Genomic DNA, 18,125 nt, shown 5'->3' on the forward strand with positions numbered 1-18,125 from the left:
CAATTACAAAGTCTACTAGATTTCTTTTATATTTGCATGTTAACATGTCATTACATTGTAATCACTTCCAACTGAAGGTCAGGTGGAAGCACTCCTCATTTGTACAATTAATGGGTTCTGAAATATGGAAATTTCTTCCACAACGGCATCAAAGTTCAAAAAAATATTATCAGAACCATGGTTTTGAGTTCAGGAAAAATATCCATTGCTAAATTTTCTTAGACATCTCACTTCTTGTTAACTTTTGACAGCAATGGAAGTATAAAAAGCAGCCTGACATTACTTGTAGTTCAAACAATCAGTTCAGTCACTCAGTCGTGTAGGACTCTTTGCGAGCCCATGAATCGCAGCACACCAGGCCTCCCTGTCCATCACCAACTCCCAGAGTTTTCCCAAACTCATGTCCACCAAGTCGGTGATGCCATCCAGCAATCTCATCCTCTGTCATCCCCTTCTCCTCCTGCCCCTAATCCCTCCCAGCATCAGAGTCTTTTCCAATGAGTCAGCTCTTCGCATGAGGTGGCCAAAGTATTGGAGTTTCAGCTTCAGCATCAGTCCTTCCAATGAACACCCAGGACTGATCTCCTTTGGGATGGACTGGTTGGATCTCCTTGCAGTCCAAGGGACTCTCAAGAGTCTTCTCCAACACCACAGTTCAAAAGTATCAATTCTTCGGCGCTCAGCTTTCTTCACAATCCAACTCTCACATCCACACATGACTACTGGAAAAACTATAGCCTTGACTAGATGGACCTTTGTTGGCAAAGTAATGTCTCTGCTTTTGAATATGCTATCTAGGTTGGTCATAACTTTTCTTCCAAGGAGTAAGCATCTTTGAATTTCATGGCTGCAGTCCCCATCTGCAGTGATATTGGAGACCAAGAAAATAAAGTCTTTCACTATTTCCACTGTTTCTCCATCAATTTGCCATGGGACCGGATGCCATGATCTTCGTTTTCTGAATGTTGAGCTTTAAGCCAACTTTTTCACTCTCCTCTTTCACTTTCATCAAGAGGCTTTTTAGTTCCTCTTCACTTTCTGCCATAAGGGTGGTGTCATCTGCATTAGTTGTCATCAAAATGGCTTAACCACATATAAATTTCTGACTGCTAAGTCATTGAAAGGCTTTGGGCTTGGGTAAGTCAGAATATTCAGCTTCTATTTCTAACAAAAACTTAAAATATAACCATCTGTTTTACAATGTTTACACAAGGATTAGTTTTGTAAATTTGCCAACTAAGCCTTTTTCTGCTCCATGTTTTTACCACCATCAATTAAAACACGTTAGCAGATTCTACTTCAGGTTATACTGAATTGGTGCTTTCTCAACCTTTTTGAAAATTTTTTACCTATTGTTTCACACATGCTATTCATGGGGAATAATTCATAATCATTTCACACTCTGCCTTAACTATTCAAATAACTGAGAAGAATTAACATCTGTCAATTCATCATAAGAACCAAGGAAATGTACTTTTATTGCACTTTCATTTTAATGGTTTATGTTTGTGAAAAAAGTTCTGATGTGATAAGAGTCCATTTTAAATTTTCTAACTTTTCCTGACTACTAATTTCAGTGAGTTGAGAATACTATGATGAGTACTTAGCTGGATAATGTCAACTTACATTGTATTCTTTTCACATCACTATAGTCATTCTAAAATAAACAATATGTTGCCATCTAATTCAATAATAAAATAATGCACACTCCAATGTGCTTTAAAAGCATGACATTCAAAATTTATTTTTCTCTTCTTTCATTCTGACACGATTTCATTCCTATACGATTTCATTCCTTATGCACTAGTAATAAAAGTAATATGAAATGTCACAGTATAGCAATATGCATGGTACTTGAAACACAAAATTTATAAATGTTTCATTATAATTTATAGTACACTGAGCAGAAGAGTGAAGAGATGAAGCACCATATATGGTCACTGTCGGGAGTACTCAACTCAGATGCTGTCACTTGAAAGCGGCCATAAACAACATGTAAATAAATAGGCATTTTCAAGGAAATGTTATTTATGGATAGTAAAATTTAAATTTTAAATAATTTTCAACTGTCAAAAATATTTTTCCTCTTTGATTGTTTTCAATCATTTAAATATGCAAAACTATTCTTATAGTCCACATACCAACAGGAAGCAGAGTAGATATGATACATAGTTGGTAATCTGCTATACCTTTCTATAGGAAGTGAGTAACTACTCAATATTTTTTATTTTATGGAGGCATTTTTGGATGATTAACCCAGTCAGTATTAAACAGCATGAACAGGAAAAGGATTGAAAGCAGAGAGATAAATTAGTGCAGTAGTTGAAAGGACAGTAAATGGAATCTAAGTACCTCATTTTAAAGCCCTTCTCTCTAATATATACTATCTGTGTAACTGGATAAAACTTAATTTCTCAAACCCTCAATACACTAATCTACTAGAAACGGCAACTGTATTTACTTTGAAGTGTTCATTTAAATATTGAAAGAGATGATGCACATAATCTGATTATAACAACACTTACGTAGAAGGTGCTCAATAAATGTTAACAATGCTAATTCAAATTAACATCACTAACTCAAATTAGGTGATGATGACAATGAAAAAATAGAATTTGAAAAGGTAAGATCAACCAGATCTAAGCACATTAATGGACCAGAGAAGAGATACAGAAATAAATTCAAATGGATATGAGAATGTTGTATGACATAAACACAAAATTTATCATTTTTGTGAAACATCCTTGGGAATAAAGGGAAGGATTCATAATATAAATTTGAGAATACCATGTGACTATAGACAAAAGCTTAAAAAATCTGGATTAGACTTTAAGGAAAGTGAGAGGAATATGGAATTTAGAAAGATGGTAACAGTAACCCTGTGTTATGAGACAGCAAAAGAGACACTGATGTATAGAACAGTCTTATGGACTCTGTGAGAGAGGGAGAGGGTGAGAAGATTTGGGAGAATGGCATTGAAACATGTAAAATATCATGTATGAAACGAGTTGCCAGTCCAGGTTCTATGCACGATACTGGATGCTTGGGGCTGGTGCACTGGGAAGACCCAGAGGGATGGAATGGGGAGGGAGGAGGGAGGAGGGTTCAGGATGGGGAACACATGTATACCTGTGGTGGATTCATTTTGATATTTGGCAAAACTAATATAATTATGTAAAGTTTAAAAATAAAATAAAATTAAAAAAAAGGAAAGTGAGAGGAATAAAAAGAAAACAAAAGTAAGCACCATTTAGGGATGGGAAGAAGTAGAAGAATCAAGAAAGAAGATACAGTAGGAGGAGTAACCTAAATAGAACAACTGCTATCACAGACAGTAAATACTAAAGGGTGTGAAAGAGTAAAAAGATCTCACCCAAGAAAATCCAATTTAGATGCAATGTAATGATTTCATAAGAAAAAAAAAATCTACTTACTGACACAGCTATCATGGTACTATCTGGCCTCCATTCAGCTTGCTTGTAGGACCCAAACTGAGAAGATGATTTTGCAGGTTCCTTGTAGGTTACAATTAATACACTGGGCTGGAAGAAAAAAGTTATATTTTATTAATGTCTCATAATAAGTAAATCTAAGATAACATCATGAAGTACTGACAGTATTTTAATAATTTTAGAAGTATAATAAAAGATAACATAACCTTTTCTAACTCAACATTAAAAAACTAAGATCATGGCATGCAGTCTCATCACTTCATGGCAAACAGAAGGGGAAAAAGTGGAAGCACTGACAGATTTTATTTTCCTGGGCTCCAAAACCACTGCAGATGGGGTCAGCCACAAAATTAAAAGATGCTTCCTCCTTGGAAGGAAAAAGCTATGACAAAACTAGATAGTGTATTAAAAAGCAGAGACATCACTGTGCCAACAAAGGTCCATATAGTCAGAGCTATGTTTTTTCCAGTAGTCATGTACTGATGGGAGAGTTGGACCATAAAGAAGGCTGAGGGCTGAAGAATCGATGTTTTTGAATTGTGGTGCTGGAAAAGACCCTTGAGAGTCACTTGCACTGCAAGTTAATCCTAAAGGAAACCAGTCAATCCTAAAGGAAATCAACCCTTAACAAGCATTAGAAGGACTGATGCTGAAGCTTCAAAACTTTGGCCACCTGAGTCAACTCACTGGAAAAGACCCTCATGGTGGGAAAGATTGAGGGCAGGGGGAGAAGAGGGTGGCAGAGGATGAGATGGCTGGATGGCATCACCAACCCGATGGACAAGAATCTGAGCAAACTCTGGGAAATAGTAAAGGACTGGGAAGCCTGGAGTGCTGCAGTCCATGGGGCTGCAAAGAGTTAAGACACAACTTAGCAACTGAACAACAACAATATTAATTCATAAGTTTAAACAGTCAAGCAAATCAGAAAAAAAGAACCATCAATAAAAACAATCTAAATAAGCCTATATCTATTAAAGAAACTGAACTGATAATTAATAAGGTTCAAAGACAGAAAGGATCAGCCCAGATGGGTTCACTGGTAGATTCTATCAAACACTTAAGAAAAAAATTATACAAAATTTCTACAATCTCTTTCAGAAGATAAAAGCAGAGACTACTAACTCCTTCCTTGAGGCCAGTATCACCCCAATACTAAAACCACAAAAGGCATTATAAGAAAATGACAAACCAGTATCTGTCATGCACACAGATGCAAAAATTCTGAACACAATATTAGCAAATCAAATCCAACAATGTAAAAGAGAATTATATACCATAATCAAGTGGGATTTTTACTAGAGGGCTTCAAAATTGGTACATGTGAAAACTAATATAATCAACCATCATATCAACAGGCTAAAGGAATCAATAGATGTAGAAAAAGAATTTGACAAAATTCAACACCATTCAGGACAAAAATTCTCAGCAAACTAGGAACAGAGGGGAACTTCTTCAACCTGAAACAGAAGATCTACAAAAGCCTATAGCTAACAGCATACTCACTGGAAAAAAACAGTTTTCCTGATAAGATCAGGTAGGTACCCCCTTCCTTTTCAAACTCATACTGAGCTAATGCAATAACATAAGAAAAGGAAATAAAAGATACACAGATTAAGAAGAAAAATTCAACTTGTTCTTAGATGATATGGCCAAGCATACAGAAAATCAGAAAGAATGAACAAAAAACTTGTGAAAATAATAAGTGATTACAGCAGGGTTGCAGGATAAAGTGTTAATAAATAAAAATCAATTGCTTTTCTATATACTAGTGACAGATAAATGGAAGTTTCAACATAAAATACTTAGGTACAAATTCAAAATATGTGTAAGACCTATATGAGGAAATCTACAAAGTTTCAATGAAAACGAAAAATCTTCAATTCTTCCCAACTTGATCTACAGATTCAACACAATCCCAATCAAAATCACAGCAAGTTATTTTATAGATACTGACCAACTGGTTCTAAAGTTTACATGGAGAGGCAAAAGATCCAGAACACTCAATTCAATATTAAAAGAAACAAACTAAATTGAAAGACTGACACCAAACTTCAAGACTTACTATAAAGACAAAGCAATGAAGACAATGTGGTATTGGCAAAAGAGTAGAAAACAGATCAATGCAACAGAATAAAGAGCCCAGAAACAGACACACACAAATACAGTCAACTAACCTCTGACAAAGGAGCAAAGGCAACAGAATGGAGAAGAAATCGTCTTCTCAACAAATGATGCTGGAACAACTGGACATCCAATTTCTGGCACTAAAAAAAAACTCCACAAGGTCATCTGGTACTTTGTCTGCCTTTGCTCTAGAATCAGCAACTTTTTCAGAAATTCCTGACTCTTTTAATTAGAAACAATATGTAGAAAACAAGACCTGAAAACAAGATGCTTACTGCTAGTGGAATGTCATTACCTATAGGTTTTCTCAGAAAATACAGTAGGAAATATATGAACCTATACTAACCCACATATACACGCATATCTATAAATATTTATTTTAATATATGCAAATGTTTATAAACAGAAACATATGTGACGATAATCAAGCACAATGTGCTTCATTCTAGACTTCACCCTTACTTGGAACGTTCTTCTGACAGTGAGTGCTTGGCTATCATTTCATACAACTAATTTAGTTCTCTGTTCTACATATGTGTATAGTATTTTGGAACTGCTAAATATATTCTCATAAAAAACAATTTTACCAAATAGAATACAGTTGTTATGGATAACTTCTTTTAATTTAGCTTGAGAATAACCAGTTACAACACCATTTTCCAAAGCTACCTAAGTCATCCACTCAGAAGCTTTTTTCAATCTCTAAAAGTGAAATACATTAGTTTCTAAGACACTGACAAAACTCTGAACACATTAAAACGGCTAGTCATTAGTGTTTGTACTTCAAATATCAATTAAAAGTTAAAAACAAATACCTTGGTGGGAAATGACACTAGCAAAATGTCAGAAAAGTACATCTGGATTCTCTCCTCAACCCCTAACAATTCAGGACAAATCCCCTTTTGTGAGGAATACAGAAACTAATTGAAAAGCACCTGAATGCTGGATAAACGAGCAAGAAGACTCATTAAAACTGGTAGGGAAACTCAGGACACCTTCTCACCAGAATTCCTACCACCAACACAGTGTCATACAATCAGGATGAAACCCTCCAGCCCACAGCTAATCCCTACAAAGGAAAAGGAGTGGTCTGTGTGTCCAATGCACCAACCTTTCCACGGGGGCTGCTCAGAGGAAAGGCTTCTATCTTGTCAGTCTTGCATAAGATACTGTCAGAACTGGCATAATCAAGCTACCTGGGGGAGGACAGAGACCGTGGCTTGGAATAGAAGTCACAGTCGGTTAGCAGAGAAGAAAATTCTAGCTCTCAGCTTCCCCCTGGAGAAAGAAAGAATTGGTCCACATGTCCAAAACCCCAACTTGATGGGGTCTACTCAAACTAATGGGTTCTGTCTTATCTGTCTCAGCGTGCTGACAGGACCTGGAAATGTCTAGCTGTCTGGGGGCTAGCGAGCACAAAGACAAGAGGTTTGGGTAGGCAGTTGCCATAGCTGCTCCCCCTGGCTAAGTATAGTCAGTCAGTTCAGTTGCTCAGTCGTGCCCAACTCTTTGCAACTCCATGGGCTGTAGCACGAAGGCTTCCCTATCCATCATCAACTCCCAGAGCTTGCTCAAACTCACGTTCATTGAGTCCGTGATGCCATCCAACCATCTCATCCTCTGTTGTCCCCTTCTCCTCCTGCCTTCAATCTTTCCCAGTATCAGGGTCTTTTCCAATGAGTCAGTTCTTCGTATCAGGTGGCCAGAGTATTGAAGCTTCGGCTTCAGTCCTTCCAGTTGACTGGTTTGATCTCCTTGCTGTCCAAGGGACTCTCAGGAGTCTTCTCCAACACCACAGTTCAAAAGCATCAATTCTTCAGTGCTCAGCTTTCAATATGGACCAACTCTCACAACATGACTACAGGAAAAACCAAAGCTTTGACTAGATGGACCTTTGTTGGTAAAGCAATGTTTCTGCTTTTTAATATGCTGTCTAGGTTTGTCATAGTTTTTCTTACAAGGAGCAAGCATCTCTTAATTTCATGACTGCAGTCACCATCTGCAGTGATTCTGGAGCCCAGAAAAATAAAGTCTGTCACTGTTTCCATTGTTTCCCCATCTATTTGCCATGAAGTGATGGGACCCAATGCCATGATCTTCATTTTCTGAATGTTGGGTTTTAAGTCAGCTTTTTCACTCTCCTCTTTCACTAAGCATACAGTGAGTGGATAACCACTGCCCCTCCACAACCGTAGTTTCTCCCTGTGGAGCTACAGAATTAGTCCACAACTTAATGCCTCAACTTTTCTGGGGGCTGCCCAGAGTGCAGGGTGGGGGTGGGGTGGGGGGGTCTCTCTTGCATTCCACTGAGCAGTGATGATACTGACATAATTTAGCCACGAAGGAGTTTATGAGAATAGAGACCAAGGTTTGGGCTAGCGTTGCTCCTCCTCCAGCTCAGCACAGAGCAACTGGATTAAAAAGCCCAGCTCTTAGCTTCTCCCTAGGGAGGGAAACAGTTAGATGAAGCATCAAATGATCCAACTTTTTTTGAGGAGGCCTGAGAAATGGCTTCAGTATTACTAGTTTTGATGCTCTGAGGGGATCCAGCATAACCCAGATACTGCTGCTGCTGCTAAGTCACTTCAGTCGTGTCCGACTCTGTGCTACCCCATAGACAGCAGCCCACCAGGCTCCCCTGTCCCTGGGATTCTCCAGGCAAGAACGCTGGAGTGGGTTGCCATTTCCTTCTCCAATGCATGAAAGTGAAAAGTGAAAGTGAAGTCGCACAGTCGTGTCTGACTCTTTGAGACCCCATGGACTGCAGCCCACCAGGCTCCTCCGTCCATGGCATTTTCCAGGCAAGAGTACTGGAGTGGGGTGCCATTGCCTTCTCCGAACCCAGATACTAGGGGGCTGCAAAGAACAAAGTAAGCACGTGGGACTAGCATAAAGTTTTGAGATGCCATTGGAATCTCTGGCTGAGCTGACTGGTAGGGATCTTCTACTATATGAGGCCAATCCATTAAGACTGGAGAGTTGCTTGCTTTGTCTAATGCACAGATGCCAACAAAGAGAGTCAAGGAAGATGAAGAAACAGGCAACTATGTTCCAAAGGACACAGGATAAATCTCTAGAAAGAGACCATAGTGAACTAGAGATTTATCATTTACTGGGGATTCAAAATAACCATCACAAATGTGTTCACTTAAGTGAGGAAAACAATGCATGAACAAAGTGAGAATTCCAACAAAAAATACTAATTATTAAATATATACACACCCACATATGTGTATATACACCCACACACACATATATGCCTGCCAAGCAAAAATCATAGAACTAAAAAATATAATAACTGAAATAAAATTTCACTAGAGGAGTTCAACAGGAAACTATCAAGCAGAAAGGTCTAAGAAAAGTGATCAGGAATCATTCAGTTACAAAAGCAATGGGACTTCTCTGGCAGTCCAGTAGTTAAGACTGCACTTCCAATGCAAGGGGCATAGGTTTGATCCCTGGTTGGGGAACTAATATCCCACATGCTGTGTGGCACAACCATGAAAATTAAAAACAAAAACACAAAAGCATAAGGAAAAAATAAGTTAAAAAAAAAAAATCTAAGGAACTTCCACACACCAACAAGCAGACCAATGTATGTATAGAAGAAAAAATGACCAGAAAACTTATTCAAAGAAATAATGGCTGAAAGCTTCCCAAATCTGAGGAAGGAAATGGATTCCCAGATCCAAGAAGTCCATAATACCCCAAAGAAAAGGAACTCAAAGAAATCTCCAATGAGACAAATTAAGATTAAACTGTCAAAAGTCAAACCAAAGATGGGAATTTTGAAAGCACAAGAAAAAGGCAACTTCTCATGTACAAGGAAATCACGTGAATTTCTCAGCAAAAACTTTGCAGGTCAGAAGGACGATATATTCAAAGTGCTAAAAGATAAAAGCTGTCAACCAAGAATACTATAATGGCAAGCTGTCTTTCAAAAAGGAAGGAAAACTAAAATATTTCCCAAATAAACAAAAGTTGAGGGAGTTCATCACCACTAGACCTACTCACCAACTCTTCAGGTTGAAATGAAGACTCACTAAACAGCAACATAACAGCATAAGAAAGTATAAAATTGGCTGGCACAGGTACAGTAAGTACATATGAACATTCAAGTTGCAAACTTCCATCAATATCAGGCAAACTGTAGCTTGCCCTCAGTCTCTCATCTCCCACCTTCTCTCCCTCCTCCCATCAATAACTCTTCTTGCCTGTTCACACGCCAGCCTCTGTATGCCAGCTGTTGTACTGTACTGCTGTACTTTTCAAGGTACTGTACTGTAAGAGTAAAAATACTTTATTTTTTGTTTTTTACATATTCCTTGTGTGAAAAGTACTATAAACATATTATAATGAAGTCAGGCAGAAAGAGAAAAACAAATATCATCTATTAACACATATCTATGGAATCTAGAAAAAGAGCACCGATGAACCTATTTGCAGGGCAGAAGTAGAGAATGGGGGAAGGAGAGGGTGGGGTAAATTGAGAGAGCAGCACTGACTGACACACACCACCATGTGTAGAATGTATAGCTAGTGGGAAGCTCTGTAAAACACAGTGAGCCCAGCTCGCTGCTCTGTGATGACCTAAAGGGGTGGAATGGAATATATGTATACTTATAGTTGATTCACATTGTTGTTCAGCAAAAACTAACATAGCATTGTAAAACAATTATCCTTCAATTAGTTTTTTTAATAATAATTTTAAAAAACCTATTATAGTACAGTACCACACAGCCGATTGTGTTAGCTGGGTACCCAGGCTAACTTTGGTGGACTTATGACAAACTGGACTTATGAACTTGCTTTCAGAACACAACTCATTTGTATGTAGGGGACTTAGGCTACCCACTCCAATATTCTTCCTTGAAGAATTTCATGGACAGAAGAGCCTAGCAGACTACAGTTCATGGGATCATAAAGAATCGGACATGACTAAGTGACTAACACTTCAGTAAGTTCCGTTCAGTCGCTCAGTTGTGTCAGACTCTTTGCGACCCCATGAATCGCAGCACACCAGGTCTCCCAGTCCATCACCAACTCCTGGAGTTCACCCAAACTCATGTGCATCGAGTCAGTGATGCCATCCAGCCATCTCATCCTCTGTCATCCCCTTCTCCTCTTGCCCCCAATCCCTCCCAGCATCAGGGTCTTTTCCAATGAGTCAACTCTTCTCAAGAGGTGGCCAAAGTACTGGAGTTTCAGCCTCAGCATCAGTCCTTCCAATGAACACCCAGGACTGGTCTCCTTTAGGATGGACTGGTTGGATCTCCTTGCAGTCCAAGGGACTCTCAAGAGTCTTCTCCAACACCACAGTTTTCACTATTATAAATATACAGACAAATACAGAATACTGTAATGGTGATAGGTAAATTTCTTTTAATCCTAGTATAAAAGTTAAAAGACAAAAATATTTAAATAACTATACCTAAACCAGACCACCTGACCTGCCTCTTGAGAAACCTCTATGCAGTCAGGAAACAACAGTTAGAACAGGACATGGAACAACAGACTGGTTCCAAATAGGAAAAGGAGTACGTCAAGGCTGTATATTGTCACCCTGTTTATTTAACTTATATGCAGAGTACATCAAGAGAAACACTGGGCTGGAAGAAGCACAAGCTGGAATCAAGATTGCTGGGAGAAATATCAATAACCTCAGATATGTAGGTGACACCACCCTTATGGCAGAAAGTGAAGAGGAACTAAAGAGTCTCTTGATGAAAGTGAAAGAGGAGAATGAAAAAGTTGGCTTAAAGCTCAACATTCAGAAAACAAAGATCATGGCATCCGGTTCCATCACTTCATGGCAAATAGATGGGGAAACAGTGGAAACAGTGGCTGACTTTATTTTTGGGGGCTCCAAAATCACTGCAGATGGTGACTGCAGCCATGAAATTAAAAGACGCTTACTTACTCCTTGGAAGGAAAGTTATGACCAACCTAGGCAGCATATTAAAAAGCAGAGACATTACTTTGCCAACAAAGGTCCGTCTAGTCAAGGCTGTGGTTTTTCCAGTAGTCACGTATGGATGTGAGTGTTGGACTATAATGAAAGCTGAGTGCTGAAGAATTGATGCTTTTGAACTGTGGTGTTGGAGAAGACTCTTGAGAGTCCCTTGGACTGCAAGGAGATCCAACCAGTCCATCCTAAAGGAGATCAGTCCTGGGTGTTCATTGGAAGGACTGATGTTGAAGCTGAAACTCCAATACTTTGGCCACCTGATGTGAAGAGTTGACTCATTTGAAAAGACCCTGATGCTGGGAAAGATTGAGGGCAGGAGGGGAAGGGTAGGACAGAGGATGAGATGGTTGGATGGCATCACCGACTCAATGGACATGAGTTTGGGTAAACTCTGGGAGTTGGTGATGGACAGGGAGGCCTGGAATGCTGCGGTTCATGGGGGTCACAAAGAGTCAGACACTACTGAGCAACTGAACTGAACTGGAAAGATATATTAATATATATACATTAATTAATATAATTAATTCACCTATTATAGACCTATATGTAAGACCTGATCCATCAAAGTTCAGGATACAGGAGAAAATCTTTTGTGGTCTTGGATTAGGAAAAGATTTCTTTGATAAGATATAAAATCATGACTCACAAAATAAATATTATTAAAACTGACAGTGATTCTTATAAAAATTAAAAAACACTTTAAAACATTTTAGAAAACACTACTAAAAAGAATAAAGACATGCTACAAACAAATTTAAAAAAACAACAACAAGGAAATCGTATCTGCATCAGTGACTTGTATCCAAAACAAATGAAAAATTCTTAAGAGTAAAAACAAAATTCAATTTTTTAAATAGTCAAAAATTTAAATAAAATTAGTGTTGTATTTTAACATATATATACAAAAATATACTGATAAAAGTTACTGAATAAATGAAAGCAAAAGGACAGCTCTTTCTTACAGTAGAGTTCCAATTAATAAATATAAAAGGAAACAGGGATGCAAAGAATTAGACAAACACCACATAACAGCATAATAGCTGCAGCCAAGATCCAACAATGGACACTAAAATCAGCAAGCAAAAGTTGCAGGAAAAACAGGATATGCACAATATCTTCTCCAAGTTACAATAACTTTACAGTAGAGAAAACTGGCAGACAAGAAGTGATCAAGGTAAAGGTCAACAATACAAAGACATATGAACATCATGAACTCTGATATAATACTAAGAAGGACATTTTCATGATATTTCTGCCAAAAATACATAAGCACATTCCATTCATGAAGAAAAAAAAAAAGAATAAACAAGCTGACTGATGCTATAAATAAACTGAACAATATTCTTCCAAAGGATCATAAAAGACAAGCAAAACTGAACAACTGTACTGAATGGAAGACTAAAGGGAAATAACTACATGCAATGTGAAATACAAGTCTAGAACAGAAACAAATCATCTGTAAAAAAAATTGGGGAAAATTTCAATGAGATTTATACTTACTGTACCAATGTTAATTTCCTCTTTACAATGATGCTAAGTCAAAGACACACAACAACCAAAAAACAAGTACATATGTATGATTTCATTTATATAAAATTTTAGAAAATGCAAACTAATCTACAGTGAGAGAAGTAAGCAGATGAGTCACTGTCAAGAGATGAAGAGCAGTGGGAAGCAACTATAAAGAGACAGGAGGAAACATATAGTGATAAAAGATGTGTTCACTATCACGATTACAGCAGTAGTTATATGGGTGTACATGTGTCAAAAAATCAAATTTAAACTACAAATATGTACAATTTATACATATGTCAATTATATACTAAAAAAAGTTGTTTGAAAGTTAAAAACAAGTTGGTCTTTTGAGGAACTAAAGGGAAAAAATACTTAGGGCTACTCAGAATCTATTGCAAAAGCCTAAAGAGAAACATGAACTATGGCAAAAGGTAGGAAGGACAGAAAGAAGACAAAAACAACAAAAATTGATTGTAATTTGTTTCGCAACTAAAATGAATACATATAAGATACAAGTTAGCATAAATTCTACATTTTTGATGATTTATGGATCTTTGACCTATCTGAAAAATTATTTAATATTGATTACAAAGAAGGCATTAACCAATTCAATAAGAGGGCTTTGAAAACAAAAACGTTTCTATTGTTATAATCAGCAATGACAATAATTTGCCTATTGGATTAATAAAGGTAAAAGAGTCAATCAGAGTGACATTTAATCACTGAATTAAAATCATAGCTATGTTTTAGTATTTGCTAATTTTTAATTTCTATTTCAATGTTTCAATATTTCTTAAATTTTTCAATTCTCAAAATGAATAATTCTGTAATTTGGAAGTCAGAAAGCATACTAAACCTGATTTTTTTTTTTTTTTTTTACTCTTTTTGGATCCACACTGAAACAAAAAAATAATGTACAATAACATGGGCTTATGAAACTACCAAGTTTTTATGTAAAGCAGACAAGCAGCAGTCTTCAGTCTCACCTCTCTTCTTCTCTTCATTTTGCATAAATATAGTAAGTAATAAATGTTTTAAATGTTAATAAGTACCACTCTGACTGTAGATAGCAGAAATCAACACGTTTAAAGGCCCCCCCCAATTAACTGTTGACTCTACTAAAAAAAAAAAATTCTTTTTCTGGTACTGGGGGTTAGGACATCAACTTATTTTTTGGTGGGAGACATGATTCAATCTATCATAGTCTCTCTTTGTAATGCTCCATAATAACTGAAAAGTAGAATACTAAGAGTAAATTAAAACATCCTATGACTGTATGTCTTATTGTATTACCTATACTAACACTTTCCAATCAAGCTTTCAGCAAGACGAGAAATGCACTGTCCAATATAATACATACTAGTAACACATGGGAGAAGGCAATGGCACCCCACTCCAGCACTCTTGCCTGGGAAATCCCATGGACAGAGAAGCCTGGTAGGCTACAGTCCATGGGGTCGCTAGGAGTCGGGCACGACTGAGCGACTTCACTTTCAATTTTCACTTTCATGCATTGGAGAAGGAAATGGCAACCCACTCCAGTGTTCTTGCCTGGAGAATCCCAGGGACGGGGGAGCCTGGTGGGCTGCCGTCTATGGGGTCGCATAGAGTCGGACACGATTGAGGCGACTTAGCAGCAGCAGCAGCAGTAACACATGACTACTGAGCACTTGAAATGTGGCCAGTTTAAGGAATTTATTTTACTTAATTCTTAGTAAACTAAGAATTTTAATAACGTGACCAGCAGTTTCCATGCTGTATATACCTAAGTAGGTTCTGTAGAAACTAGTGATTAAAGGAGTAGAGATCCATTCAGCTGCAAAAATCCTGTGTTGAAGTTGAACATGTGTCTTTACCATAGAGCTTTAGCAAATCTTTATTGGGCTGATGTACACTATCAATCTTCAATAGATACAGTATGTATATTTCTTAAGTCTATTTGATTAAACAACTCATCTTTCACAGTATAAAGAGCTCCTTATACCAGCCTTCAGGAAATTCTAATCTACTTTTCAAATAGTTATAAATGTGTATTATGTCTGACAAACTAAATATTATCAACTTTTAAAGTCTATTTTTTACTTTTTATAGTGTCTAATTTACCAGGTTTCTGTATATTCAGAGTTGTACAATCATCCATATAATTCCAGAGTATTTTCAATCACTTCAATAAGACACTCTGTATCTACTAGTAGTCATTCTTCAATCCCTCCCTATCCCCCAGCTCCTAGCAACCAATAATCTACTTTCTGACCTATGGATGTGACTATTCTGGAGATTTCATATAAACAGAATCATATGATTTGTGGCCTTTCATATCTGGTCTCTTTCATTTAGCACAATCTTTTAAAGTTCCTCCATGTTGTAGCATGTACCAATACATTATTGTTATATGACTGAATAATATTTCCTTGTATCTATATACCATATTGTGTTTATCCATTCATCTATTGATGGATATGTGGGCTGTTTCCACCTTTTGGCTACTGTGAAAAGTGCTACTATCAATGTTCATCCACAAATTCCTGATCGCACACCTGTTACCAATCATTTTGGCTATATACATACGAATGGAATTGCTAGGTCATATGATAACTGTGTTAACTTTTTGAGGAACTGTCAAACTGTTTTCCACAGTGACTGCACTATTTCACATTCACACCAGCAGCCCATGAGAGTTCTAATTTTTCCATCTCCTTGCCAACACTTGCTATCTTTTTAATAGTATCCATTCTAGTGAGTATGGTAGTATCTTGTAGTTTATTTACCATTTCCCTAATGAATAAATCATTTTGAGCCTCTTTTCATGTGCATATTGGCTATATTACATCATTTTGGTGAAACATCTATCCAAATCCATTGTCTATTTTTTTAACCGGGTACTTCAACTTTCAAGAAGTAATGTTCCAGTATCTGTCTTAAACTGATTTTGGGGGTCCTATATGAAAATTCACTATAAATGGTGATTAGATTGCTTCATCAGCTCAAAAAGGTCTACTCAGCCCACATATACTAACAGGGAACATAATATAGTGGTTAAGAATATAGGCTTTAAAGTCTGAACCCAAGGTTCAAATATCTGCTCTGCCATTTAATAGCTTTGTGAGCTTAAACAAACTAGTTTCTCCTATGCTTCAGTTTCTGTATCTTTACAATACATCCAACAATAGAATCTACCTCATTGGTAGCTTCTGCAAAAATTGAATAAATAATATGCCACTTGGCAGAATGTTCAGTACTCAATAAGCACTGTGTGTGTGTGTATTAGTTGCTCAGTCGTGGCCGACTCTTTGCGACCCCATGGACTGCAGCCCACCAGGTTATCTGTTGCTGTTTCATTATTTTAATGTTTCAAGATTACATTATTAAACATACTACAGAACAAAACTCCCAACTGCTTCCTTGAAATAGTTTATTTGAAACGCCTACTTAAGACACCAGTAACAGCTTAGCTTAATCAAAAAAGACACCTGGAGGAAGGCATGGCAACTCACTCCAGTATTCTTGCCTAGAGAATCCCATGGACAGAGGAACCCAGTAGGTTACAGTCCATAAGGGTCACAGAATCAAACATGACTAAAGCGACCTCACACGCCTGCGTGCAGTCGACAAAGACAAAATCAGGCCAACTTTCTGGCAATACAGGGCTTGGACCACCAGATACCTGAACGGGGAAAAGAACCAGACTGACTAGAAGTGGGCACAGGGAACTTTCTGGAATGATGAAAATATTCTGAATCCTGACTGGAATAATCATTACATTAGTATATACACCTGTCAAAACCCACTTAAGATCAACACTTCACTGCGCATCAAAAAAAGTCCAAAAGTAAGTAAATAGGCCACCATTTAAGTATATTTAATGCTATTTACAAAAACAGAGAAAATTACGAATGTGTTTTAGATGATTTTCAAAAAAAAAAAGGTTTTTCTGGTTAACTACTGACATTCCATTAGGGTAGACACAGGGCACTTTTATCAGTAATATGCTACTTCTTCTACTGATATCATGTCACTAGTGATGAGTAATTAACTTCACGCTTCGAAATTCCTCAAATTTCAAAGTGCAACTTTCCTTAAGGGCAGCACTGTGACTGATGACCCAATCTCAACATCAATGCTCCTGGCATCCAACTGAGATGCTCACATTCCTGCACAGGAAGAAGATAGCCAATAAACTGACTATTTTCTTTCTTTTCTATACACTGTGAGTAACATTTCAGAAATCCCTGATTCCCACTTTCAAGCTCTTAAAATCAGGCTGTTTCTCTCCTACCTTGTTACTGTTCTTTATCCTGTGCGATATTATTTCAATTCACAAGTATTCTTGAATAGAAACATTTAAAAAATTAATTTGGATTGCCAATCATTAACAAGTTATATGCAGATTTACAACTATAGAGAAGGTCAGGGCCCATAACCCCTGTTATTCAAGGGTCAACTTACTGTATTTGCAAAGTGATTTATTGGCATACACAAATTAAGAACACTTTATGCATGAAAAACTGCTGAATCTCAGGTAAGAACAGTGGCAATAAATGATGTTTTTGCCAGGACTGTTCCTATCCCCTCAAGGAAGCTTGGTAGGCAGTAGTGCCACCAAGGCGGGGCTGCCAGTGAAAAACCAGCAGCTTTGTTGCTAAAGGTAGGCTGCCCTGATATGCAGCAGAGTGCAATATACCCTTTAGCACTGTTGATAAAAGTGGCAAGTTCTTAGAAAATAAACAGAAAAAACTGACAGTGCTGCTAAGCTACAGTTTGCAGACTTGCTTTGGGCAAGTAGCACATCCCACAACCAGCCAGAAATTTAACAGGAAAATCCTGGAAACCAGGGAGTCAAAGAGGGAACTTATTGATAAGATTGCCACAGATCCTTGGCTCAATGGGAGGGAGAACTTAGCAAGAGGAAAAACTCTTAAGCACCCAAGCTCCCCACTCATCCCAGTCTGTCAGCGAGGCTGTGTACAGGCACAGATAAAGAGTACCAATCGGCTAATAAGCTCCCCACACAACACAGACTCACTAAGAGGCTGTTTGCAAAGAAGTTCCCAAAGGGCCAGACA

The 18,125-nt window shown here is 37.6% G+C and overlaps 1 protein-coding gene across 9 annotated transcripts in view; it reads right to left on the reverse strand.

Moving 5' to 3' along the window:
* RIC1 (RIC1 homolog, RAB6A GEF complex partner 1) overlaps nucleotides 1–18,125 on the reverse strand; it is a 141,739-nt gene that overhangs the window by 96,975 nt on the left and 26,639 nt on the right. For 6 of the 9 annotated variants that reach the window (XM_045165029.1, XM_045165030.1, XM_045165033.1 and 3 more), the window contains one exon: nucleotides 3,435–3,542. The exons of 1 other annotated variant lie outside the window; for it this stretch is intronic. In XM_045165029.1, the coding sequence (XP_045020964.1) occupies nucleotides 3,435–3,542 (108 nt within the window). Of the gene's footprint in view, nucleotides 1–3,434; nucleotides 3,543–5,629; nucleotides 5,720–7,160; nucleotides 7,182–18,125 lie in introns of those variants that run through there. 2 more of the 9 variants (XM_045165032.1, XM_045165034.1) reach the window with 2 other exon arrangements.

The sequence above is a fragment of the Bubalus bubalis genome, chromosome 3 (assembly GCF_019923935.1).
Source record: "Bubalus bubalis isolate 160015118507 breed Murrah chromosome 3, NDDB_SH_1, whole genome shotgun sequence".
Lineage (NCBI taxonomy): Eukaryota > Metazoa > Chordata > Mammalia > Artiodactyla > Bovidae > Bubalus > Bubalus bubalis.